Raw genomic sequence first — 27,361 nt, forward strand, 5'->3', positions numbered from 1 at the left:
ATCATGGATTTTAGCAAAAAAATTGAAGGTCTGGGATTTGATTCCAATGGACAATGGCTGGTAACGGTTGATGTGGTCTCTCTATATACCCAAATTTCCCAACATGAAGGCCTGAAAGCCATAGAAATATACCTGGAAGCAAGTTCTAGACCACATCCAGTCCCTACAAGATTTATACACGACCTGGCTCGCCTAGCGTTGAAAAGAAATGATTTCAAATTTGATATGAATTCTTCTTCCAGATCACAGGGACTACGATGGGATGTTCCTTTGCCCCAGAGATGGCGATACTGTACATGACCCAATTTGCAGAAAAAAGTGTATAGAACAATAATCCTTTTCAAAACAGGGTCACAAAATGGTTGAGATTCATTGTCTGCATTTTCTGTATTTGGACATGCGAAGAAGAAACCCTTGACCAATTTCGCCAATGGCTGAATAACTGACCCCCTGATATAGAATTTAGTGTGAATAAGAACAATAAAGTTTTTACCTTGTTGGATGTAGAAGTCAAAGTAATAGAAGAAGAGCTAACAACAACTCTGCATCGGAAAACAAAAAGACAAGAATAATGCATGACACTATGAGAAATTCCACCTGCGAAGTCTCAAAGACATTTTGCCATATAGGCAATTTCTAAGGATCCGACACAGTTGTACACAGAAAGACGATTATTTCCATCATGCCACCATCCTGTCAACAAAAGACACACAGATGATGAGCAGAATGCAGCGCAAATCAAACATTCACCCCCAGTCAAGAGATCTGGCTTAAATACATTGTTGAATCGTTCACCATACCACTCCAGTTTAGACCCAGCCATATGCAAATCAGTATTGACCCTGTGCCTCATGGTAACAGTCCAGCCTGAACTGCCAAGCTAGGTCCTCCCTGGACCGGAACCAAGCATCCTGGGACCAGTTTCGGGGCATCACTCCTCATCAGCCAGGCTAGTTTGAATCCAGTGGCACAGTGAGCCCGCGACCCATGTCTCGGCATACCTGGCGCACTTAGGGCAAGAAAGCAAAAGACACATAGATGAACTTAAAGAGAAGGGATACCCTCGCAAACGTATCAAATATTCATTAAGGGAGGCGTGGTTTACTCCTAGAGAACAAGAGAGAAAGACCACCCCAAATGCAGGACATGTGTCACTTGCAACCAAACAATTGAAGGTTTGGAGTTTCTTTTGGACAACATTAAAAGGACATCTGCTGCATTTTTAAATTACAAAATGAAAAATATTGTTCATTGCATAATCTGCCCATGCCAGAAACGTTATATTGGTAAAACTAATAAGGAAATAAGATGGTGGATTATTCAACATAAATCTAGAATCCACCTTAAAAGTTGTTAAAGTGCCGATGGTAAATCATTCCCACAAACAAAAGCATACAGAAAATGATTTCAAGAGCCCGACCCTAGGGGCAGTGACCTAGACAGATGTCTAAATCAAAGAGAAGCTTACTGAATTCTGCTATTCAATACAGCTATCTGTGGATTAAATGAGATGTCAGAATTGCAAAACTATGAATTCACTTATTTTTTTTTCTAATACAACTCTTTAAGAACCGGCAAAAGTGGCACACAACTAAGAAAATCCTGTGATTCAAGATCTCAGTGAAGGAACCACAATAACCTTGATGCCCCACTTGCCTAATGAAAGTACCCATTAGCATCGCATCAGGGCATGCCTCCTTTGACAGGAAGTAAATCATGAGTTTTCAGCGTGAAAGAGCATAAAAAAACAGAAAAGATCCGTCGCGGTTAGACGCTGTCTAACGTGATCAGCACTCTAATGGTTTATGCTGCAAAATAGGCATTTCCACAAACGTATTTAGATTAAAACAAGTAAGCTCTCCTTGATCAAAAAAACCTAGTATTAACTAAGAATTGAAGGCTTGAAGCAAATTCATTTATAAGACTAAACTAAAATGATGCTTTTCTCCTTACAAATAAAGCAACGACAAAGACATTGCTTGACTGACTGCAGCCAATTACAAGCATGCTAATAATACAGCCCTCTTACGGAATAAATGAATCGCCATTGAGAACATTGTAGCCAAAAGCAGAAAAACAGTGTATACACTTAGGCAATGCTCCCATCGGTTACATAAGTTGCATTTTTAACAACAAATAATAGTTATCACAAAAGATTAACACTGAATGAGGCTGGACTGTAACTAGATGGTTCTGTTCTTTTGTTTTCTGTTTCATCTTCCTAATACAGGCTAATGGAAAAACAGACACAAATGGAACAGATAGCAATAGAAAAATTAAAAGCAACTGCAAGTGTTTGAATTAAAATCGAAAGTCCCACAAGACCAATGAGAGTGTAATATTTCATTTTATTTTTTCACTGTCCTTCCCAGTTCTTGGTCCTGAGGAGACCCTAAAACTACGGGATTCAAAATGCATCAACACTATGCATTAGGGAGTTGTAGGAACTCTTCCTTTTTGTGGAGGTAACCCTAAAGACTGGGTTCCATTGTTGCAGCGCGGAAACCTGGGTAACAGGAATCAAGGCAAAACCCATACCAAATATCCTCCCTTCATCACAGACCAGATATCACGTTAACACATTCACTCATTCAATCGCTGGTGGGGCCCATAACACCAACATTCACATTTCACTTCTCACTGGTCTGCACTTACATGAGGGATGAATGCTCCATTTGCTGTCATGAAAGGAATACCTTATAACCTATTAAGAGATCATTATTTACACATCTATACACTAATATTCTTATATCTACACATCTTAAACCTAAACATTAAGATACTCCTCCCACGTGATCAATGGATCATTTAGTCGGATTGGTAAAGTGATTTAGTCCTGCTAAAACACTCTCAAGATCCTGATCTATCCTCTCTCTATAAACAACCAAAACACATTTTCTTGTTAATCAATATTTTGTTTATCTAATTAATGCAAGAATTTAGTTCCATCTAGTAAATTTATTAGTCATTACGCCAATCACAGAACACCATATTTACCTAATCTGGCTATCGGTCGTCCTCTAAGTCATTAAATTTTGGTCGTTAGAATTTGAAAGTTCTTCATGCAGCACGCTACAGTCCCAAAGATTGGGCCAAGGACCAGAGATGTGCAAGCATCGATCAATGCCCATAAATTTTAGGAAGTCCTCAGTTCATCAAGAAATTGGGCAGCATTCAGTCTGTCAGAGATTCAGGAACACAGCAGTCACGTAGCGTCACCGTCGTCTTCGTCAGCAAAAAGGAAACACGCAAACAAGTAGTCCTCTCTATTCTACCGTCATTTTTATAATGAAAGTAAGGTTTAGAAGATAGATTTTACAAAATTTGGGCTTCACCCATTGGTCGGTTAGGATCGTCCGGTGAGGTTTCACACAGTTCAAGAGGTTATGTCATTTTTCATGATGGTTTCGGTTTTTGTAAAAGTCATTTGTCAGGATACTTGGCAGGCCTCCCACTGTGGCCTTGCTTGGGTACAGCGAGAGCGGGGTCATGTCGAGGCCACTGGTACATGTTGTGGCGCAGGCACACTTCGCTTGAAACCTCGTGGAATGGTGGCCATCACGTCGTGTCAATTTGGCGGCCATCTTGGTTTTAGGCCCAAAGAACAACTTAAGTGAAACAAACACAAAAGAATAATTAATACATTGAAATAATGAATAAAATGTTAAACCCTCACTAATTTCCCTATGTGCTTGTAATTATCTAGCGTATGGCGACATTTAAAGCGTTCATATTCACCCATTGATGTCATCTGGTGCGACATTATGATAACGTCACAAAGCAACATATATCATGCGAAATTCTACTTTCCTATTATTAGTATGCGTAGATATGTTAATTAAAAATTATTTTAGCCATGCAAAATGCAAATCCCACATGTATTTCATACATTAGTTATGTTGATTAAACTTCATGCAAACACATTAATAGTTTTACAATTAAAAGATTATTCTAATTAGTATAAACATGCAGAATAGGGGGGGTATACAACATTTTTGTATTACCGCTCCATCAATCCCCCCTTTGGTGATTTTATCACCCAACCATTACATTTTCTATCACTTTTTATGGAGTCGAAATGAGTTCTTGCTTTTATTTACATCTGTCTCCCCAATATCTTCTCTTTTGGTTTACTTTCTCTAATTCTATTTCTTCAAATTCTCTCTCTTGTTTCTTATCTTTTCTTTTTAAATTTTCTCTTTTTAACTTTTTCAGATTTTTCTTCCGTTTATGACAGAGGCATCCTAATTTTAATATTAATACTAAGAGAATCACACATGTTAATGGAAATAAAATTTTACCTAAAAAGGTACTACCTAAGTTTACTAAGAAATTTTTAATAGAAGATATTTTCTTTCCAATCTTTTCCCAAACACTTTCAACCTCCAGTGGTGCAATTTCCTCATGCAGTTCAGTTATATTTTCAATATAAATTTTCAAATCTTTACTTTCGTCTGGAATGTAAGTACAACAATGTTGAACTTTCAGCATTCCACAAACTCCACCCTCTTTTGCCAATAATATATCAAGGGCAAGTCGATTTTGCATTACCATGGCACGCATGGCAACCATTTCAGTGTTTACCAATAAAAATCCTCCAGCGGTACTTGTTGACAAGCGATCCACTACTGTTGATAGCCTTCTAATTTTGTTTGCATTCAGAGATATTCCCACTGCTGGTACCAATGCTCTAAAGACATCACCTACAATTTCTGACCAAGATTCTCTCTTTCTACGTGCTAAATAGCTACCTAAGTTATGTACACCATCTTCTCCTCTTCCCATGTGAAAAATCTGCGGGAAAACCAGGCCTACATAACATGTGCCATACCAATGGTCTGGCAAATGATAATACGCCTTGTTCCCGCTAATAAAGTATAACACAGGAAAAACTGGATCATTTCCTCCTTTAAATCACCACCCACCCATGATTCGGTATGTATCATGGCACTCACTATTACCTACAAAGTAATTATCATATGCAGTTTGATTCCTTCTAATACACAATTTCCCTTTCTGAGGCCAATCTAAAGCCATAGTTGGACTAGCTTCTCCTTTCAAGTGTTTTTCCATTTCTACATCCCAAACTGTCTTTTCCACCTTTCCTTCAGATGCCTTCCTTTGCATTTTCAATCTCCTTTCTTCAACCATATCCAAAAATGTCCTTTCTTCTTTCTTTAAACTGCAAGTCAAATTGTTTCTAAATATATACTCTAATGTTAGTTCTTTAGTCTCTAAGAAAAATTCACCTAATACCTTTGCATGTTTTACCTTGTTTAGCTTGTTAATTGATGGTACTTGTGAAAATATGTTATCTACATCTGAAAAATAATACTCTAACTTCCCTGTTTGGTAAAATAAACTAGCTATTACACTACACGTTATTCCATAAGTTACTGGAAGGTGGTGATAAGTCACTCCCTCCGATACAGATGCAGGTAACTGCATACAAACATAGCAGTCCCTTACGTCCATTGTCTCTACATATTCATACAATAATTTTGAAAATACATTGTTAGAAAAATCAGTTATCTTTATGCAAATAATTTCTATCTATTCTAGTTGGAACTACTTTCTGAATCTTTTCTATATTAGTTTTATTTTCACTATGCCCTTCTATTGTATCTATAGTAACCTTAAATGAGATCATCAGAGCTAGTTTACTCCACAGAAGCATTAGTAATCCTGTACAATAACACATTTTATACCATCTCTTCAAAAATATACATCTACCTTTTCTACTATCTGTGTTTGCCATTTTTGTAAAAATGAACAGTGTCTTTTGACTTAGCCTCTTCTACTACACAACTAGTTTGTCTAACCCAAGGCTCTAAGCGCCTACTTGGTTCTACCAGTTTTTGTCTTTTTCCCATATTTTATTGTCTTTCGATTAGCAGCTTTCTTGTATCATTCAGTTTGGCATCTCATCATCTTTCACCTTTCCTTTGTGATCTGAATACAGAATGTCCTGAACATCCACTTCTCCGATATCGGACAAGATAACTCTCAGGATTTCCGATTCCTCGTCCTCCTCAACCACTTCCGGTACAGTCACCTCTGGGTTTCCTTGGCTATCCGCCTCTTCTTTTACTTCAGGCAGGGCCACATACGTCCATTCCAGCGACTTATACTTCTGCTTAAGTTTCCTCGTTCTTTTGCTTTCTCCAATTACAACTATTTCTTCGTCTTTTGATTTCTCTTGACTTGTTGCTTCATTCACCTGTTCAGCTCTTGGTAAATTTACTCGTGTCAGTCGATATCTCAGCCTCTTTAATTTATTCGGCCAAACTTCGTCTTTTGCTGCTCTTTTCAGTTTACTTCCTTTATCATTCTTTTCAGTTCTCCAAGCTCTTTTTCTTAGTACTCGACCTTGTGATACTTCGTCTTCGCTTTCCTCTGACTCTGTTTCAACTTGCTTTTTACTTTCAACAGCTTCTCTTTACACCACATCTTTCGTTTTCCCTACTTCTGTCCCTCCTCGAATCTCCGACACGCAATTTTCCTGCTGACTACTTGTCCCTTCCTCTAACTGGATCTTGGAATTCCCTACACCTCCTCGGGGTTCTTCCGCAGAAATCTTTCCCTCTCTCTCTGTATCTGGCACCTGTCCATCTAAATTTGTTATTTCAGGTGGAATTTCTCTCAATTTTTCATCTGGAACTTCTCTCTCAGTAATTTCTTTAATTGTCTTTTCACTGTCTATTTCTTTCCTCGAACGTTGAGTTCCTTGTTCAGTCTCTGAGTCTGAGCTGGTATCAGAAATCTGTAGCCTTCTCCTCAAGGAAATACTTCTGGGGACAAAAGTTAGATTTGACTCTGATTCCCCCCTTTCAGGGTTTTCTTTTGTTCTTGTTTCTTCATCATCTGATTCAGTACTAGATTCTGATTCGTCAAAATATTATTTTTCTGTGCTATCCACTGGATTTGGAATTCTCAATGTATGACTTGCATGAATCCAGTTCTTCAGTCCAGCACACTTCACAGCTGTTGTTGTGGTCAAAATTACGTGTCTTGGTTTTCCCCACCTTGGAACCAGACAGTTTCTTCTTCTGTGTACTTTGATTCTTACCCAGTCCCCTGGGCTCAGATCATGGGCTTGCTTCTTTTCAAGGGTGGTGGCATCCGCTCCAACCTGATGAAATACAGAATGAACTGCGTCAGCCAGGCTTTTACAGTAATCCAACACCATGTCATCAGTTATAGGCATCAGCTTGTTGACTGGTATAAACACATGACGCGTTGCTCTACCCATGATAATTTCATGGGGGCTCAACCCTGTAGTTCTGTCTGGAATTGATCTAATAGTCATGAGTACTAGAGTCAAGACATCAGGCCATTTCATACCGGTGGCTAAACACATTTTCCCTATCCTGTTTTTGATAGTACCATTCATTTGCTCCACCACACCAGAAGCCTCTGGGCGATAGGCACAATGTAGTTTTTGTCGTACATTCAATGCTTCACAAATCAATTTTATGATCTCATTATGGAAATGTCTTCCTCGGTCTGATTCAATTGTTACTGGGAACCCGAATCTAGGGATAAATTCCCTCAAAAGTAATTTTGCCACTGTGATTCCATCATTTCTTCTTGTTGGGAACGCTTCCACCCATCTAGAAAACAAACAGACCATAACTAGAACATACCTCAACCTGTTACAGGGAGGCATTTCAATGAAATCCACTTGCATTCTGGTAAAAGGCCCTCCTTCTCGACCTATTGTTCCCAGACTCACTTCTGTCTTTCTTCCAGGGTTGTATTGCTGACACATAGGGCATCTCTGACAAAGACTCTCTGCTACAAGTCAACATTTTGCATTGTACCAGGTCTGCTTGAACGACCTGATCATGGCATCTCTCCCTATGTGTCCCTGACCATGATACATCCGTGCCATGGCAGACATCATGCAATCAGGCATAACTGGTCTTCCATCCCGATAGACCCACACATGGTCCTTTTCCCTTGGTGCACATCCTGCTTTTACCCACTGTTTCATTTCCTCATCTCCTGCTTCTTCCTGCAATTGCCTTACTTCCTCCCAGGTACCTACAAGGGTAGTAAACATTAAGGTGCAAGAAGTCACTTCTTTCTCCTTCGCCCTATTAATTTAATTCTGGTTACGTGCACAGTATTGGGCCATATCATTGGCGTATTTGTTGCCGATGGCGATGTAATCACCAGACTGACTGTGTGCAGCACACTTCACAACAGCCAATTGGCTAGGCAGCTGTATCACCTCAAGCAATTTTCCACCTCAGCATTCTTAATGGGTGTTCCACTTGATGTCAAAACTCCTCTCTGTAGCAATATTTGGCCAAAATCATGCACCACACCAAATCCGTACTGACTGTCAGTTATCACAGTCACTCTCACACTCTTCCCAATCTTACATGCTCTAGTCAAAGCAACAAGTTTGGCTACCTGGGCTGATCTTACTCCTTTCAGGTAGGATGCTTCCATCACTGCTGCAACTGTGCATACTGCATATGCTGCACTCAATATTCAATCATCTGTTCTTTAAAGACCCATCTACAAACATCACGAAATCACTTTCTGGTAATGGTACATCTTTTATGTCAGGACGTGGTTTGGTACAGAAATCCAGTACATCCAGACAATCATGATCCGCTTCGTCTCTGACTTCCACATTCTCAGCATCAGGCAATAACGTTGAAGGATTCACGTTCAAGCATCTCACAAGACTCACATTCGTTGCATCTAATATGACTTTCTCATACTTAGTCAGCCGACAATGTGTCATGTACTGAGTGCGACTCCTTGTTAAAAGGATTGCCACATCATGAAGTACAAACACTTTCACAGGATATCCCATCACAATTCCTTCACTCTGTTCCAAACTCCGACAGATAGCAGCCACTGCTTTCAAGCACCCAGGCAAGGCTACAGCTACTGGGTCTAGCATCGACGAGAAGTATGCAATTGGTCTCCTCAGTTTTCCATGCTTCTGTATTAATACAGTAAGTGCACATCCATTCCTCTCACTGCAATACAACTTAAACTCCTTCTCATAATCAGGCATTCCTAATGCTGGCGCTTCACACAAACCATCTCTCAATCGTTTAAAAACTGCCAATTCCTCTTTGTTCAAATCAATTGGATCTCTCACATCACTCCTTGTCAAACGTACCAAAGGCTTTGCAATCAGGGAGAAATTGCTTATCCACTGGCGATAGTCTCCAACCATTCCAAGAAACATTCTCACCTCTCTTTGAGTCATGGGAGCTCTCATTCCTTTTATGATCCTAATTCTGTCTATTGTTATCTTTCTCAGTCCTTTTTCAATATTATAGCCTAAATATTGTACTTCTTTCTTGCAAAATTGTAACTTTGATGGTGACACTTTAAGTCCTCCAAGGTTCAGCAAGGCTATAGTGTCTATTTCACAAGCTTCGCGAGTTTTCGACGCCACAAGAAGGTCGTCGATATATTGGACTAACACTGAATTCTCGGGCATCTCTAGACTTTCTAAGGATTTCTTCAATATCTTATTAAATATTGAGGGGCTGTCTGTATACCCCTGTGGAATTCGGTACCAAGCCAAAATACGTTCGCCAAAACGAAACGCAAAAATTTGCTAGCTGTCATGGTGCAATGGAATGGAAAAGAAAGCATGGCATAGATCAATCACTGTATACCATTCTGCATCATGGGGAATTTGATACAAAATCACAGATGGATTTGGTACAATGGGACAACACGATACAACGATTTTGTTTATCTTTCTCAAATCTTGCACTATCCTGAGCTTTCCATTAGGCTTTTTCAGTCCCATAATCGGGGAATTACATGGACTACTCATTATTTCTCTCAAAATGCCTTGTTTTATCATCTTTTCAATCACAGGAGTAACTCCTTCAATTATCTCAGGTGTCAATTTATATTGAGGGACATTTAGATAGCTTATTCCTTCCTTCAGTGTTATTTTTACTGGGTCTACATTTCTCATTAGTCCCACATCTTCTCCTGTGAAATCCCAGACTTCTGCTTTTACGGTCTGTTTCAATTCTTTAAGTAATTCATCAGGATTAAATACAGCATAGGCTTCAGTAACCTCAGTTTTCCTGTTTGCCATAGTCATTTTATACAGCACATCTTCATCAGGGGTTTCAAATGCTATCCCATCAGGGGTACAGAATATAGTGCAATTCATTTTGCACAGCAAATCCCTACCTAACAAATTCACAGGACTTGTATCGCATACGACAAAGCGGTGCATTTCAGAGAATTTCCCTATGCTAACTTTCACTGGTTCTGTAAGATAAGTTTTAATCTGTATGTTGGATACACCAACTACTTGGATTGTTTCATCCGAGAGAGGAAGATTCTTAACATCAGCTGATCTAACAGTTGATCGATTAGCACTAGTATCGACTAAGAAAGTAATACTTTCATTATTTATTTTTCCATCTACAAATGGGCCTGTCTGGTCTACTTCTAGAGTTGCGCCAAGTACGCACTCCTCTGCCTCCCTTCGGCACCGTCAATAACCTTCTTCTAAATCGCTCTCATCGTGTTGAAGCCAATACTGCGAAACAGCACTAGCGCGCGGCAGCTAAGTTACCTGTACTTCGTTGTAGAATCCTGTCTCATTACTGTATTTCTGTGAGTTTTTGCTTTGCGGAAAAGGCGGTTTTGGCACCTGATTCTGTTGGGTAGCAACCTGCTGCTGTCACTGCGGTTGACCACTCACCTCATTCTACACCTGTGCATTCAATGATGCATTTTCATTATTAGTACTTGGGGGAAATTTACACTCGGATTTCCAATGCCCTACTCTACCACAGTTATGACATGGGAACTTTTTAGCTTCTTCAATATAAAAATTTCCCTTTCCTTTCCTAGGAGTGAATTTTGGTCGGGGGCCTGCATTATTCGCTTGTTCCGCTAACTGAGCTTCCTGTCTTTCTGCCACTTTTACTTGTGCCAACATAGCTTTCTCTTTTAATTTACGCTGTTTGGCTTCAATCTCATCACTGAAATATTTTGCATGTCTCAATACTTCATCTATTTTCTTATTTTGCCAATCTACAGTATGTTGTTTGATCATCTCACTAATTTCTGGACGTAGACCATATACAAATCTGTATACAAAATGACTTAAATCCTTTTCACTCAAATTTTCATCACCACTGAACTGTTTAAAGGCCAAAATAAGCCGCTCGTAATATGCATGTACCGACCCCTTACTTTCCTGATGAGTTCTGTCAATTTTCACCCAATCTGTCTCTTTGGGAGGTACTTTATTTTTCAGAAAAGCAATAACCTGTTCATATTTCTTCATAACTTCTGGGTCAGGGGCTCCTGTCTTTGGATCCCTAGGGTATTCCTGTGTTGGCCAATTTATCATAAGTTTGCACTCTGTCCATAAATCTGCTGGTACTATTATGTCAAATAGACTATTCAGATCAATCTATAATACTTTAGATAATTTCACAAATCTGTCCACTTGCCTATACCACTCGACAGGCTTTTCACGTAGTCGAGGGAAATCATTTGTAAATGATAAAATATCTTGTCTAGTCCATGGAACATGTACATATCCTCCTCCTGGAATTTCTCTCATGGGACATTCTGTCACTACCTTTTCCTTTTCTCTCATAGGGAACGCTGCAAATGTTTTATCTGAGGCATCATCTCGTTTTCAGTCCCAACTGCTTCTCCATTTATCCACATCTCTCCATTTTCTCAACAAAATAATTATCTCCTTAATCTGACTTATCCGTCCTGTGGTATTCAAATTTTCAATATCTTTTTCAGTAAAATCTATTCGATATGGTTTTTGTAAAGCCTTCACCTTTTCAATATCTATACCCATTTCATTTGCTACTTCTTCTAGTCTTTCATGCAAATTTTTTGCTCTCCATGTTACACGTTTGCACAAAAACAGTAACTTCTCATCCTGATAAGTTTTTAATTTCTCTGTGGGGATAGTTCCTACTATTAACTCTTCCAGTACCATTCGTAATTTGGCCACATCTATTGATTGGGATTCCTTGTCTTTTCTCTGCAAACTTCTCAACCATTTGCTCAATTCTTCTGAAGTTGGACCTACTGGTCTCTCTACATTACTTCGTTCTGAGTCCCTTTGAGTCTCTAATACTGATTCCATTGTCATTGTATGTCTTTCTGCTATATTTGGACCTACAAATGGGTTACTCGAAACATTTGGTTCGATCGTACTCATTGTCTGTCTCCATGGATTTTCATTTAGACTCTGCTTTGGCTTCTCAGTCTTTTCATTACGATTATAAGGAACTGTTAAACAATGTTCACTATCTCATCACAGGGCCTATAGTCACTGGAACAGTTACAGCTTCTAAATTTTTGGTCAATTCTCTTATCTTTTCAGTTAATTCACCATTTACTTTATTATCCAATTTTCTCTCTATCTCTCTAATGGAATTGTTTTTCCCTAATTCTTGGGACACTGGTTCAGTCTTAATGATTCGTAATGTATCTCTCATTAGGGCACTTGGTGTCAACATTTCAGATTCTGCTTGATACGGAGGTGGATTTTTATAAAACAGGTCATCAAGAACATCATCTTCCGATTCATGCACTCCATACCCTCCTGATTCTACATTATGTCTCTTTTCCGTACATTTTCTACCTCCAACTTCTTCAGCAGTTCTCACAGGAAACAGACCTTCAGTCATACTTGCATTCTGCCATCTTCTCATTCTCTCATCATGAGTGGCATGCCCATATCTACCAAACATGTACTTATACCGTCCGCCACTCCTCTGTCTCTCTCTGTCATGCATTTCATCCTCCCATTCTGTCAATGCTTCAAACTGTGATGGTCTAGGTCTCGGTTCTAGGTTCATCATTCTTTCTCTCAAATTTCTCAAAACCGCTAAATTAAATGAACCATGCTCTGGAAATGCCAAAACTCTGTCATCTTTTGTGTACTTCACCCAATTGTCTAACCAAATACAAGTATGATATCCATATTTCGCAACCATAAAGGATGCGGGCGATTTTCACGGGGGAAGCAACTGTCCTTCCCTAGTCACAATCGGTTTGTCCTTTTTAAACCATTTCTTGATTTTCCCAAACCAGGACTTTTTCTCCTTTTCAGGTGGATCGTAATACATCATTTTGTCTATTCTCTTTATCGCTAGTTCTTCTCCTACGACTATTCTGTTATTTTATCCAATCATAGCGCGACTCACACTAACGCACAAATCCGGAGCGTTTTCGTCACGTCTGCAATTCTCCACTCCTAGTGCGGCACACACTAATGCACCAATCAACAGCGTCTACGTCACCCTGTACTTCTCCACTCCAAGCGCGGCGCACACCTACGCACCAATCAGGTGCGTCTATGTTGTTCTACAACTGGCCAATTCCAGCGCGGTCTTTCTGACGTCAGCCTTTCTGGCTGTCGCTGCTCCTGCTCCTGTTGACCCCTCCTTTACAAAATTTCTCCCGGTAAGCTTTTTACGTTCTCCAAGTTCACAGATCTGTTAGAAAACGACATAAAAACGCCACCATCATCTGTTTCGCTAGCCAAGAATAGAGAAAAACCTTTCTCACTAGAATTCCGTCTTTCCCGAGAGCAGCGCTTACCTCTGCCCTACTACGGAATCGTTACTTCCGTTGATAAAATAGCACATCCCTCTACCTTACCCTTCTAACAAGCATCGGCTAACCGATTCTCCTGAATTAAGACACCTAGTTGGAGACGCAATGCTCCTGAGAAATAAAACCAGAGTTTTGCAATTATCCTGAATGCTATTTCATCCACGCACTTTCACACGGAAAATGTAGTTCATTCACACAGAATTCTGTCTTTCCTGAGAACAGCGAACAGTCTGTCCCACTACAGAATTATGACACACGTTAATAAAGTAGCACTTCCCTCTACTTTATCCTTCTAGCAAGCTTAGGGAACACCTATTATCTTTCCAGTGATAAGCGTAATCAGAGTGCCTTTTGGATTCCTGGTACCTAAGACCAAAATTTCACAGGTGACCTTCGCTACCATACACTTCTTTCATACAGGAGATATTTCTAATGGCAACACACGACGATGTCACCGAACCGAACCCAGACAATGCGTTGTGCAACTTCACTCGTTACACTTTTCCCCTGTGTTCCTACAGGGCAACAACAATTCCGTCTTTCCCGAGAGCAGCGCTTACCTCTGCTCTACTACGGAACTGTTACAAACTTCCGACTTCCTATATCCCAGAAGCCGTCAAAAAACATAGAACTCGACGTGACTCAATATAGAGTGTTAATACATAAACCAATACTCTTCCAAACATCCACAATCAATACCCAATTAGCAGAATAAAAAAATCAATACGCGATAATCAAATCAATAAACAATAATCACCAAACCAAAACAATAAAAACCATCATACTGCTACCAGCGCGGAAACCTGGGTAATGGGAATCAAGGCAAAACCCGTACCAAATATCCTCCCTTCATCACAGACCAGATATCACGTTAACACATTCACTCATTCAATCACTGGTGGGGCCCATAACACCAACATTCACACTTCACTTCTCACTGGTCTGCACTTACATGAGGGATGAATGCTCCATGCGCTGTCATGAAAGGAATACCTTATAACCTATTGAGAGATCATTATTTACACATCTATACACTAATATTCTTATATCTACACATCTTAAACCTAAACATTAAGATACTCCTCCCACGTGATCAATGGATCATTTAGTTGGATTGGTAAAGTGATTTAGTCCTGCTAAAACACTCTCAAGATCCTGATCTATCCTCTCTCAATAAACGACCAAAACACATTTTCTTGTTAATCAATATTTTGTTTATCTAATTAATGCAAGAATTTAGTTCCATCTAGTAAATTTATTAGTCATTACGCAAATCACAGAACACCATATTTACCTAATCTGGCTATCGGTCGTCCTCTAAGTCATCAAATTTTGGTCGTCAATCAGTCAGAATTCGAAAGTTCTTCATGCAGCACGCTACAGTCCCAAAGATTGGGCCAAGGACCAGAGATGTGCAAGCATCGATCACTGCCCATAAATTTTAGGAAGTCCTCAGTTCATCAAGAAATTGGGCAGCATTCAGTCTGTAAGAGATTCAGGAACACAGCAGTCACGAAGCGTCACCGTCGTCTTCGTCAGCAAATAGGAAACACGCAAACAAGTAGTCCTCTCTATTCTACCGTCATTTTTATAATGAAAGTAAGGTCTAGAAGATACATTTTACAAAATGTGGGCTTCACCCATGGGTCGGTTAGGATCGTCCGGTTAGGTTTCACACAGTTCAAGAGGTTATGTCATTTTTCATGATGGTTCTGGTTTATGTAAAAGTCCTTTGTCAAGATACTTGGCAGGCCTCCCACCGTGGCCTTGCTTGGGTACAGCGAAAGCGGGGTCAAGTCGAGGCCACTGGTACATGTTATGGCGAAGGTGAACTTCGCCCGATACCTCGTGGAATGGTGGCCATCACGTCGTGTCAATTTGGCAGCTATCTTGGTTTTAGGCCCAAAGGACAACTTAAGCGAAACAAACACAAAATAATAATTAATACATAGAAATAATGAATAAAATGTTAAACCCTCACTAATTCCCCTATGTGCTTGTAATTATCTAGCTTATGGCGACATTTAAAGCGTTCATATTCACCCATTGATGTCATCTGGTGCGACATTACGATAACGTCACAAAGCTACATATATCGTGCGAAATTCTACTTTCGTATTATTGTTATGCGTACATATGTTAATTACAAATTATTTTAGCCATGCAAAATGCAAATCCCACGTGTATTTCGTACATTAGTTATGTTGATTAAACTTCATGCAAACACATTAATAGTATTACAATTAAAAGATTATTCAAATTAGTATAAACATGCAGAATAGGGGGGGTATACAAAATGTTTGTATTACCCGCTCCATCACCATCTTTTAGTGGCTTGCCAGCCAACATGGCGGACGCGGACTCGTGATGCCGGAGCTGTCAATCCCCTAATCCTGGCAATTTCTTCTGATTGCGCCGACAAACACGCACCTACCAGTGGAGAGCCGGTGTCGGAAGTTCTCCCACGCCGAACAGGCTGTGTGCTGTGCCTCCTGGTCCGCCGGTGCCATGGTGGAGGCTATGGTGCCTTCGAGCTCCTGTTGGCTGTCCGCTCGCGCGCGGTGTCCCCTCATCACAAAATGGACGCACGCGCTCCGTTGCAGTGTCCGGCAGCAGAGGCGGACTTTGGCCCTGAGTTGCATCGGGCACACCGTCTGTCGGAGGTACCCTGGTGCGGTTCGGTCCGTGCTGCGCTGCTGGGTGAGGCACGTCCTGAGGCGGAGTGTGATCTGAGGCGTCGCAGCAGATACAGCAGAGAGCCCCCGGGCTGAGAGCGACAGGGGAGGGGAGCATGATCGACTCCTGTGCTGCCCCGAGCGCTGTCGGGTGGCGGAGGCGCTACGCCTGACGGGGCATGAGATGGTGGCAGCGCGGACAGGCAGGGACCTGCCTGACTGTTAACCCGTGCGCGGAGTCCTGCTGAAGAAGATGGCCGCCAGTGCTTGACTGCCGCGACTGAAGCCAGCGGTGCGAAGTCAGACCCAGTGCAGTCCTGGGCAGCCCTGAGTGAGTGGTGGGGTGGGGTCGCTCCAGTCGGCGGTGTGCATCGGGCCGCGTGGTCCCCCCTCTTTAGTACTGGTAGTGTAACCGGGGGAGAGACGAACCCCTGCAACATCCCGGGTACACACGGGCAGCGGCGACTCTAAGCCCGGCGGGGTCCTACCTACCTGCCCGCGCGGGCCCCGGTGTGGTGGCGCAGCCCCTGCTGCGGGTGGCGGATGGCTGGAGCGGGGACCGCCTGATCTGGGGTGTGTGGAGCCGTCGAGCTCTGGTGCTGGGGGCCGCTGAGGAGGCGCAAGTGGAGCCCCATGAAGCCTTGATGGAGCCATCCCCAGTGGGCTACGCATGTGGTGAGGGCGCAACCCTGGTGTGGCGGGATTACGGGAGTCGGACGCGCTCTCTGTCATCCCTGGAGTGGCTGCGGAAACGGTAGGACGCCCCACACCGGTCTGTGGCATCAACGGAGGCGGCCTATGGTGAGAGCAGTGGTGAGCCGTGCCTTCTGGGTGCTGCCTGGGGGCCCTTGCTGGGACTGCCCCGCTGCGTCCTGGTACCTGTCATCTTCAGTGGTGACTCCTGTATTGGCGAGAGCCTGGCCGGGTGGCACCCTGACACCGAGCCCGTGAAGAAAACGTAGGCACGGGGGCGGCCCCTGCGGACCACCTTCGGAGAAGATAGCGGCCGGCTTAGGTGTGCGCCAACGTTTGCAAGTACCTCCTGGCCTGCATACTGAGGGCCCAATCAGCAGTGAAGCGGTCATCTGGTCCTGGGGACCCGCACATTGACTAGGCTGACCTGTCGACAGCGCGCCCCGGCCTGGCGGCCGTCGCGTTCGGCTGTCCCGCTCTCGCCGGATGGCTGCAGTCGGAGCCCGCCTCGGGCCCACGTGGGGCATCATCTACGCACTGTCCGCAACCAATGGGACGCAGCCGCTGCGCTTTACGTCGCAGGACCATAATCACGTGCACCTGCCGCGGGAGCGGCCCGCTCTGTCGATCACCCCTCGCCGCCATACTGCTCCGGCCGCTGTCCAACTGCGAATGCCCACGGCGCAACAGCTCGTGATGGGTCGAATGCGAGCCAAAATGCAGCAGGGACCCCTGCGTGGGAATATGTTGGACCCTATTGCCCTGAGTACTGGTGGAGCAACGGAACCACGACTACGGCCCTGGCAGCGAAAATGGACTCTGTACTTGCAGCAGTGGAAAAGATAGGTGCCGTGTTGGAACACACCAGAACCTCCCTGGAAACCCGGATCGACAAGGTCACCTCCATGCTGACCATCGTAGGCTGGTCGACAAGTCACCGGGCAAGGTCAAACAATCAAGGAACTTCAACCAATCACGCAAAGTCATGCCGCAGAGCTACAAGACCTAATGGATAGGGTTAATGACCTGGAAGACAAAGCTGATGATGCGGAGGGTCGCTCCCACCGCAATAACGTTCACGTGGTGGGCTTGCCGGAGGGCGAGGAAGGTAGACACCCGGAGTAGTTCACGGAATGGTGGCTTCGCGATCTCATGCCTCCAGGACTATTGTCACAGCAGTTCGTGGTTGAGAGAGCCCATCGCATCCCGGCACAGAAAACCTCAACCGGGGGCCAGGCCACGTCCATTCCTCTTTAAGCTTCTCAACTATAGAGACCGTGATGTGGTCCTCTGTGAAATACGCAAGTTGGACGATCTCAAAATAGGCGGCAGTTCCGTTATGTTCTTCCCTGATTACACTGCCCGGGTGCAAAGACGCAGGAGCAACTACACAGCGGTGAAGCGACAACTCCGTGCCCTAGAGCTACCATATACATTGCTGTTTCCAGCCCGCCTCCGTTTGGTAACTAAGGGGAAGACCCGCTTCTTTGACTCCCCAGAAGAGACATGGGACTGGCTTGAGGAGTCGGAACTGTGGTCGGGAGTGAGGCCTGCGAATCCGGATGGTGATGCCGCATCGGGTAGTCGCCGACGCGGGTCCATGAGGAACGTCCAGCCTGGGTCCAACGCTCTGAATCCAGAAAGCATGCAGAGGGAGAGACTGGAAGCTCTTGAGGCGGTCACCACCCTCGGCTCCCCACACGCCCAGGAACGTTTGGACTACCGCATGCAGCCCACCTTGTCCCTAGCGGCTCCTCTTCACCATCCACCATTGTCTCGAAAGATCTCGCACTCCCGGTGGTGACTCCGCAAACTGCAGAGGAAATCATCTGAACGGAATTTCTTATATTGGTAACCATGTTGGGCGGCTCACATAAGCAGATCATTGGCAGTTCATTTTGTGTTGCACCAATAGTTGGGGGCGGGGGGGGGGCCTATTATATTAGCGTCACTGCTTGGCCTTGAAGGTGTCAGTGAGGTGGTGTCCGGCCAGTCGCCAGTCGGGTCACACACGCTATTTCATGGGGGTGGGAGGGTGGTGGGGTGTGCACATGGGGCGGCACGCTTCCCTAGCTCGCCAGTCTGACTAACAGCCAGTTGGTCCAATACGGTGACACCGGTGTTTACATTGTTGGCGCACATCACATGCAGGAGCAGGGGTGACAGCTATATTTCGGCATAGCTGGCACGCACACCCTCACAGGCATTGACTTAATCTACACCACACCGTTTTTTGGTTCGTCAGTTGCGGTTTTTCTTTTTGTTGCAGCACTCCGACATGACACTACCTGTCCCCATTCCTTGCGCGCCCTGGGTCTCCATTGCGTTGGCTTGCTCGAGATGGCGCGCACTGATATAATTACGTGGAACATCCGCGGCATGTACACACCAACGCGTCGCTACTCCATCTTTACGTACCTTCGGAGACACTCTGCTGCCCTCTCCCTCCTACAGGAAACACACATGACACAGCTGGAACTTGACAGATTACGCAAACGTTGGAGAGGCCAGGTATTCAGCACCACATACTTGGCGCATGCGTGGGGCACACTAATCTGGGTGCGAGCGGGTACCCCGTTCATCTGTACCAGCACAGAGATATTCCCTGCAGGCAGGTACACTTTGGCTCGCGGCACTCCGATTGGTCAGCAAATGCTGTTGGGCTCCATTTATGCTCCAAACACTGACCAGCCCTCATTCCTGGCGCAACTGTCTACTGCGTTGGCCCCTCACGCTGGACTCCCATGGCTGTTGGGCGGGGACTTCAATTCGGTACTGGACACGCACCTAGATAGGTCCTTCCCACCCCTCTGCACCACACCGACTGTTTCGAACGCGCAGGCCCTCGCGGGTTGGCTTTTGCACTGGGCGCTGCTAGACATGTGGCGTAGCCTACATCCGGATGCCCGCATCTACTCTTACTACTCCGCAGTCCACGACCTCCATGTGCGTTTAGACAGGGTGGTGGGCTCCCACGCACTGATCCCGCTGGTTGAAAATACTGAGTATCTGGGGCGGACGCATTCTGACCACAATCCCCTGAAGCTGCGGCTGAATTTGGATTCCGGACGTCCCCCTGTCCCCACATGGCGTCTCCAACTGGCCGCGCTAGAGCAACCGGACTTTAGGGCATCCCTGGGTCGGCTATACTAGAGTATTTTGAACTAAATGATGGGTTGGCAAGTAGCGCACTGGTGGAGTGGGACACCCACAAAACGACCATAAGGGGCCACTGCCTTGGTGCAACGTGGAACATACGTAAAAATCTGGCACTGTCGCTCACCCACATCGAATTGCAATTACTCAAATATGAACGGGACGGAGTCGGCGGAGGCCGCCACTCCACTCACCTGGCTCGCCTCAGGGCGCAACGTGCAGACCTCATGGAGCGCCTGCATTGCCACAATTATGCGGCCCACACAGCACGCACTCATGCCAAGGCCAACAGGGCGGGTCGCTTGCTGGCTTGGCTGCTCAAGCAGGAAAATGCTCACACCCCGATCGGAGCCATACGCACACCCGAGGGGTCACTAGTATACATGCAGCGCGAGATACATCAGGTGATGTCCGACCATTATGCGCAATTGTACCGCTCTGTGGAGCTGGACAGGTTCCTGGAAGCTGCCCGCCTGCCCAAGGCTCCCAGGGAATATCTAGAGTCGCTCAACGGCCCCCTCACCCTGGAGAAAATTGGAGAGGCAATCGGCTCCATGGCCACTGGGAGGGTGCCGGGGCTGGATGGCCTCCCTGCTGAATATTATAAGGCATATCGAAGTCCCTAGTGCCAAAATTGCACGCCCTTTACTCCGCAGCTCTCGAGGAGCGCGTCTTACCCCCTTCGATGCGCGAGGCCTACCTGGTGTCTCTGCTCAAGCCAAACAGGGATCCCGTGAGCCTGGGATCATACCGGCCCCTGGCTCTGCTTAACGTGGATTATAAAATACTCGCCAAGGTGCTGGCGGAGCACCTGGCGCCGCTAGTACCTAAGCTGGTACACAGTGACCAGAACGGCTTTGTGCCCAAGCGCAGTACCTCACGGAACCTGCGGCGGTTCTTTCGGGTGGCATCGGATGGTGTACAAAGGTGGCCCAGGGCGGGGTGTCTCGTACTGGACCTTGAAAAAGCCTTTGATTGTCTGGAATGGGGATATCTCGCGGCGGTGCTGACGCGCTACAAGCTGGGCCCGGGATTTCTACAGATGGTTGCGCTCCTGTACAGGAGACCCACAGTGAGGGTGAAAACTGGGCCCTACATCTCTGCAGCAATTCCAATTTGTAGAGGTACCAGGCAGGGGTGCCTGCTTTTGCCTCTCCTGTTCACGCTAGCAATCGAGCCCCTAGCAGCGACATTGCGTGCGACATTCGGAGAAGGTATCCCCCTAGGGGACGCAACACATCAGGTGTCGCTATACGCAGATGATCTCATGGTGTTCGTTAGAGATGTGGGTAATATCCCGGCCAATCTAGAGTGCGTGCTGCTCGACTTCGCCGCTCTCTCAGGCCTCAGGGTGAATGCCACCAAGTCTTGCCTTTATGTGTTCGGCGGGGATACGCCGGATCCTGGCTATGTTCTGGATGGCGCGCGTGTGCAGTGGAAAGCGGATACTTTCCTATATTTGGGAATTCAGATATACCGTCAGCCGGCGGATCTTATTGAGGGCAATCTAGGCAGGGCAGTAGCGGCGATAAAGTCCCAGATGCGTTTTGGAACACATTACCACTCACGGTCACAGGCAGGATAGCCCTATCCAAGATGGTAATCCTCCCCCGTCTCCTGTACTACTTTGCCAATCTGCCAATATATGTCCCGGCGGCCTTCTTCGTCACACTCACGCAGTCGCTCCGTGACTTCATCTGGGGGTAGTGTGAGACATAGGATGGCTCTGCCCAAGCTATACTTGCCCACCGACCAGGGAGGTCTGGCTGTGCCGTGCTTCGAGCATTATTATTTGGCAGCGCAGCTACAATGGATAGCCCGCTGGCTGGCAGGCAGAGGCCTTGAAGACACTGCAACCACGGCGCCTGCCCTTTCTCTAGCTGACATTATCAAACTATTTCATCCCGCAGCGACGGCCTCAATGCCGACATCACTTCTCATGGTAGTGGCCTACAAATGCTACCGCCGCAGTCTTTACCTCCCTAGAACCCTGGTGCCCTATGCTCCGGCCATACCACTGGAGGGCTCCCCTAGCGGGCTGGGGGCACTCACCCCTCCTGCACTGGTGTAATGGCACGAAGTGGACATTCAGACCCTAGGTGACCTTTATAGGGATGGTACCCTCATGACGTTTGAGTCTCTGGTCGATGAGGTGGCCCTGCCACCTGGGCAATTCCTCAGACATCGCTCCCTGATCGCGACATTGACCGCTAGATGGGGGGACATGAAGGAGGAACCGAGCCAACATCTCACTCTGCAATATCACCATGTTATGGGTAGGGGCAGACATTTGATTCGGTGGTTTGCAGTCTCCCTACGCACGCATGCAGCGATCAGTCTGGAACCGCTCCGCCGCAAATGGGAGGCGGACCTAGCGAGGCCACTGGATGATTAGGAATGGGGCAAGATGCTATAGAGCCCAACACGCATACCTCAAAACATGCGGTTCCGCCAAATACAGTTGTTTATACTTCATAGGGCATACCTCACGCCCGAATTGATTAACAGATACTTACATCGTACTGACGCGGTTTGCCCTCGTTGCGCGGAGCTAGGAGTCGGGCTTGTACACATGCTGTGGAGTTGCTGCAAGGTGCGCCCATACTGGGAGTCGATTCATGGGGCGCTACATGCATGCACAGGCCGTTCCATACCACTTGAGTGGCCCGTTTACCTACTGCATCTCTTCGCAGAACGCCACCTATGAAAGTCACCTCCCGCTTCCTCGACTTGGGTCTGATGGTGGCTAAGCGGCTCCTCACTAAACGCTGGAAGGCGCCGGACCCACCGCATGCACGGGCATGGTGGTACTCGCTCCAGGCGTGGGCCAAGGCGGAAGGCATAGCTCTCCTGAGAGAGGAAACATTGGGACTCCGGAAGACACCTATCACAACACAATGGGAAGGTCTCTTACAGGCCTTGACACAGCTTGGGGGGGACACTGCGGAGGGACATGCCATTCGGGGGGGTTGGGACTTTACTGGAGATTGCTGAGTAGGCTAATGTGGATCGTTTGCCTGCCACGCAGTTGGCTGTGTACTACCTGATGCTTGGAGTGGGCGGCTTTGGGCTGTCGATGTGGTGATGCCTGGCCAGGGGGTGTCGAGGGTGGGAGGGCGGGGGTGTTGGGGAAAGGCAGTGGGATGGAAATTTGCATGTCGGACTTTGCTGCTGTTCTTGGTTTTTGGGGGCTCCTGAAGTTTTGCCCTTTCATGTTCTGTTCTTACTATCTGTATAAATACGGTTCCTGAAGACACTACGTAGACTCTATGCATCATACCACTGGACCCATACTTCCAAAGCACGATACCAGGCACCGTATCACAGTTTGTATTGTCACCACATTGTCAATGACCCGGGTGGGGGGCTTTCCTGATTCACGGTACTGCTCATTTGTTTTGTCTAATGCTTTGTGGTGTGGGTGATGTTCATAGTTGGCTACTGCCTGTTTGTAAACTGTAAACTCTGCAAAACAATAAAAACAGATTTTACAAAAAAAAAAAAAAGACTGGGTTCCATCTTTTTTGTTCAATTAACAAGTTGTTACAACCCTTGTGACTGCTTTGCTAGGGACAATTGAGAAAAATTGAATACTCCTCGTGTTCAAATGATGAGAACTAGTGAATTTTATTATGTAACAAATATTGTTGCTTGGAATTGTTTGTTTTTGAACATATATAATTTATGTCTTTGCTATAATATTGAAATGTGATGTGGGGCGGATAAGTATATCTGACATTGACTGATGTATGTGATATTTGTGTACATAATATGTTATGTAAAATGTTCGGAGAAAAAAGTTTGAAGATACATTATGGAAAATGATCATGCAAAAACTTTTTGTGCTTTTAAAATTGTTTCAAACAGGATACAGTGTTTCTTTTGTTGATTTTCATGTGGTCCAGCCTTGCTGACTAATTAGACCCAACCCATTAAAATAACTTTCTAAAATTTGTTTTTCAAAATTGTATTTTAAATTTGACTTCACCATGAGTGAGGCTTTTTCACCACAATTCCAGATACACCAAACATGAACTGGTTACCTATTCCCATTTGGAAATGACACTTATAAAACGTAATAAGGTAACACCAATGTTATCCTATGGGACAGGTATGCCTCGCAATGGTGAAAAACGAATTTAAGAGTTTTTCACTACCAGGACATGTAAGACTTATATGTACGTGTCCTACTTTTTAAATACATTGCAGCCTGCTGTCAGGGTTGTCCAGGGCAAACCCTAGGGGTGACTTATATAAATTAAAAAGGAAGGATTGGGCCTGGAAAAAGGTTCTCTTTTAGGATAATCAGGAAAAGAGAGCGAGTAGATGCAAACGGCTTGTTCCTCTTCCTCCTTTAATACATCAGAAACAAACAAGAGCAAACTAGATACCATTAGGCTCTATTGTCAAAAATGTAATTCACTCATGTTCCAGGGGAATAATTAGGTTATTTAAAAGAACCCTCAGCCACCAACCTAGTTGGTGGCATGCTTCATCATTAGGTTACCACCCAAGACGCCTAGCTCATCCCGGGTGTGCTGCGAGGCCTCATTACAGCGGAGGTGGATTTTCATTATTGTTGCCAGGTCGAAATGGCAGCTTAAAACTGCATACACACGGCCTGCAATGGCAGTTCTGAGATATGTTTACAGTGCTACTTAAGTGGGTGGCACAATCAGTGCTGCAGGCCTACTAGTTGCATTTCATTTACAGGCCCTGGGCAAGGATAGTGCCGCTTTGCTAGGGACTTACAAGTAAATTATATATGCCAGTTGGGTATACGCCAATCTAATATGTTTTAAGGAGAGAGCACAAGCACTTTAACACTGGTTAGCAGTGGTAAATTGTGCAGAGTCCCTAGACCAGCAAAAACAAACTCAGCAAAAGCAGGAGGTCTGAAGGCAAAAAGTTAGGGGAAAACCACACCAAGGATGCCAGGTCTAACAGGTTACATTGGAAAATTACAGACAAGTCAGGGCAGAATTTGAATCCTCTATTTATCCTCCTGTCTGTATGTACATCTGGCCCTCAACCGAGTGTCCCAGGACTGGCATCACTGTAGACTGAGTCATCATTGTGGATATGGATGATCCTGTCTCATGTTGAGATAATAAACACAGCCCGATTTTGATTATTTTTGCATCATATCCCCCATCCACCTGATAACCATATCAAACTCCATGAACGTGGTTGAGTAGACATTTCCAACTGCAAATCTGAAAGTGTTTCTTATTGGGTACTTATTGGAGGGATGCTGTTGCAACCAATCCAATACTCACTTAGTGTACTGCTTCCACATGCTATGTCCCATAAACTCATTGTGGTATCTCCATACCATAGGGAGCAATGTTTTATTCTGTCTTCCAGACCAAATACTTCCTAACATGGCTTTTTCCTAGCCTCATGTTTGCTTATCACCTTTGCCCTACATTTGTCAGAAATGGTACAGCAGATAGACTAAGGCTTGGATCCCATCCTTGGGTCTCCCATGATATCCTGCCTTTCTTGGGTAGCAAGAGTACTTGTATAGCTCAAATTCTGTTGGACAGGCCTTATGTCAAAAGCATTGATATTTTCCTGTGTGAGATATCCTCTCACTGCGACCACCTAAACTGTTATGCTGTTCTCCAACTCGGCTTTAACTTCTTTCTGGTCAACAGCATGGATGTTCTGAATTTATGTGATTTTGTTTTAAACTTCTGCATAATAAATATATTTTTTAAACTGTAACTAAATGACACTTTTTTGCACCAGGTGGCCACAGCCAATTCTTCTCTGTAAAAAGAAAGAGTCTATATGTGCAAGCTATTATATTAGGATTTATTAAATTGATTAGAATCATGAACAGAAATGTTGTATGTCGATAAATACAGTGGATTGAAAAGTGGAGTGTAAACCAGGAAATGTATATGGTAGATTGTATAGAGTTTCACAATACAGGGCAGTCAGAGCATAGTAATAGACCAGTGGAGCATGATGTTGTGGATGAGGGATTCTTCAAGATGATGGATGTGTTTTTTGAGCATTAGCTTGAGGGTGGTCAGCAACGACGTAGCTTTAAGTGGTGCACCCTGAACAAAGGATGATCTGAGCTTAGAACTCTGTGCTCTATATCAACCTTGTTATTCTATGCTGTGCCCAAATTAAGCTTTCATCAGCTATCCTCTGATCTCTGAGTCCATGTGACAGATCCTTAATATTGTTTTCTTAATAAGACCTTGCAACCTCCTCTATCAAGGATAGGGTGATCTTGCATTCAGACAATGGTTTATGTAGATTTTCATTCACATTATGTGCCATGGAAATATGCTTGCCCATTCATTAATCATATCCAATAGGATGATAAACAAAACGTGGAATCAAGTTGCTCACCGGTTTAAAGACAAACATCTTATCTCAGCCTTGCGATGTGTTTTTTTGCAGATACCTTTTCAGCAGTGTTCACAACATAAGTGTGGAGACCCTGGAGGACGATGAGATGAATACAATCTCAGACGATGAATCTGTGGAGGCTCCCATGCCCATCTATGATTTCCTGAGTGTTCGTTCCGGAAATGATGGATGGATGTCATTAGGACAGAAAAGTGTGACGCAAATGACAGACAGTGAGACTGTTTTTCAGCTGTCGTTAAAGTCTGTAAGTATATTGGCTGAATTATATTACTTAGATCAAATGACTATCTTAATTGAATCTGCAAAATGCTTTAAGAGCAGACCATAACAAAAAGATCGGATTAACTTTGGTATAATTAGCATCAAAGCCTGGATGTTTACCCTAAATATTCAGCATGTGAATTGACTTGAAAGTGATCATGATACTCTTATAACTATAATAGACTCCCAGGCCCTAAAGGAACTAATAGGTGATTCTTCTAAATGTAACACAATAACAAATAGCAATAAGTTTTGTGTAAGAAAATGTCTCTTTTTGACATAATCGCCCACATTTCTTTGGGGACTGATGCTGCTGTCTGTTTGACTCTGTGGACTGGTACTCTGCTAAACAGTCCCCAGTGCATGTGATCAGATTCCTCAGATGTGCCAAAATTGGCTAAACTCCTGATTGGCGTATTTAACTTATCTTAAAAGTGTACCCAGTATTTGGAAGTTAAATGTCACTAGGAGACAGCAGGACATGCCGTGCCAGTACAAAGCATGTCTTCAGGCTGCCCCTTGCACACTGGGTGTGCAGTTTTAAAACTGCCAATTCTGCCTGACAAAATAAATCT

At 44.6% G+C, this 27,361-nt stretch overlaps 1 protein-coding gene across 1 annotated transcript in view; it reads left to right on the plus strand.

Annotated features, from left to right (window-relative positions):
- Window positions 1-27,361, plus strand: part of LOC146817397 (dynein axonemal heavy chain 5-like) — a 1,608,734-nt gene that overhangs the window by 741,115 nt on the left and 840,258 nt on the right. Inside the window, exon 39 of the mRNA XM_085609634.1 lies at window positions 26,556-26,769. Coding sequence (XP_085465760.1) covers window positions 26,556-26,769 — 214 coding nt within the window. The remainder of the gene's footprint in view (window positions 1-26,555; window positions 26,770-27,361) is intronic.

This window comes from Triturus cristatus, chromosome 6 (assembly GCF_964204655.1).
Source record: "Triturus cristatus chromosome 6, aTriCri1.1, whole genome shotgun sequence".
Classification (NCBI taxonomy): domain Eukaryota; kingdom Metazoa; phylum Chordata; class Amphibia; order Caudata; family Salamandridae; genus Triturus; species Triturus cristatus.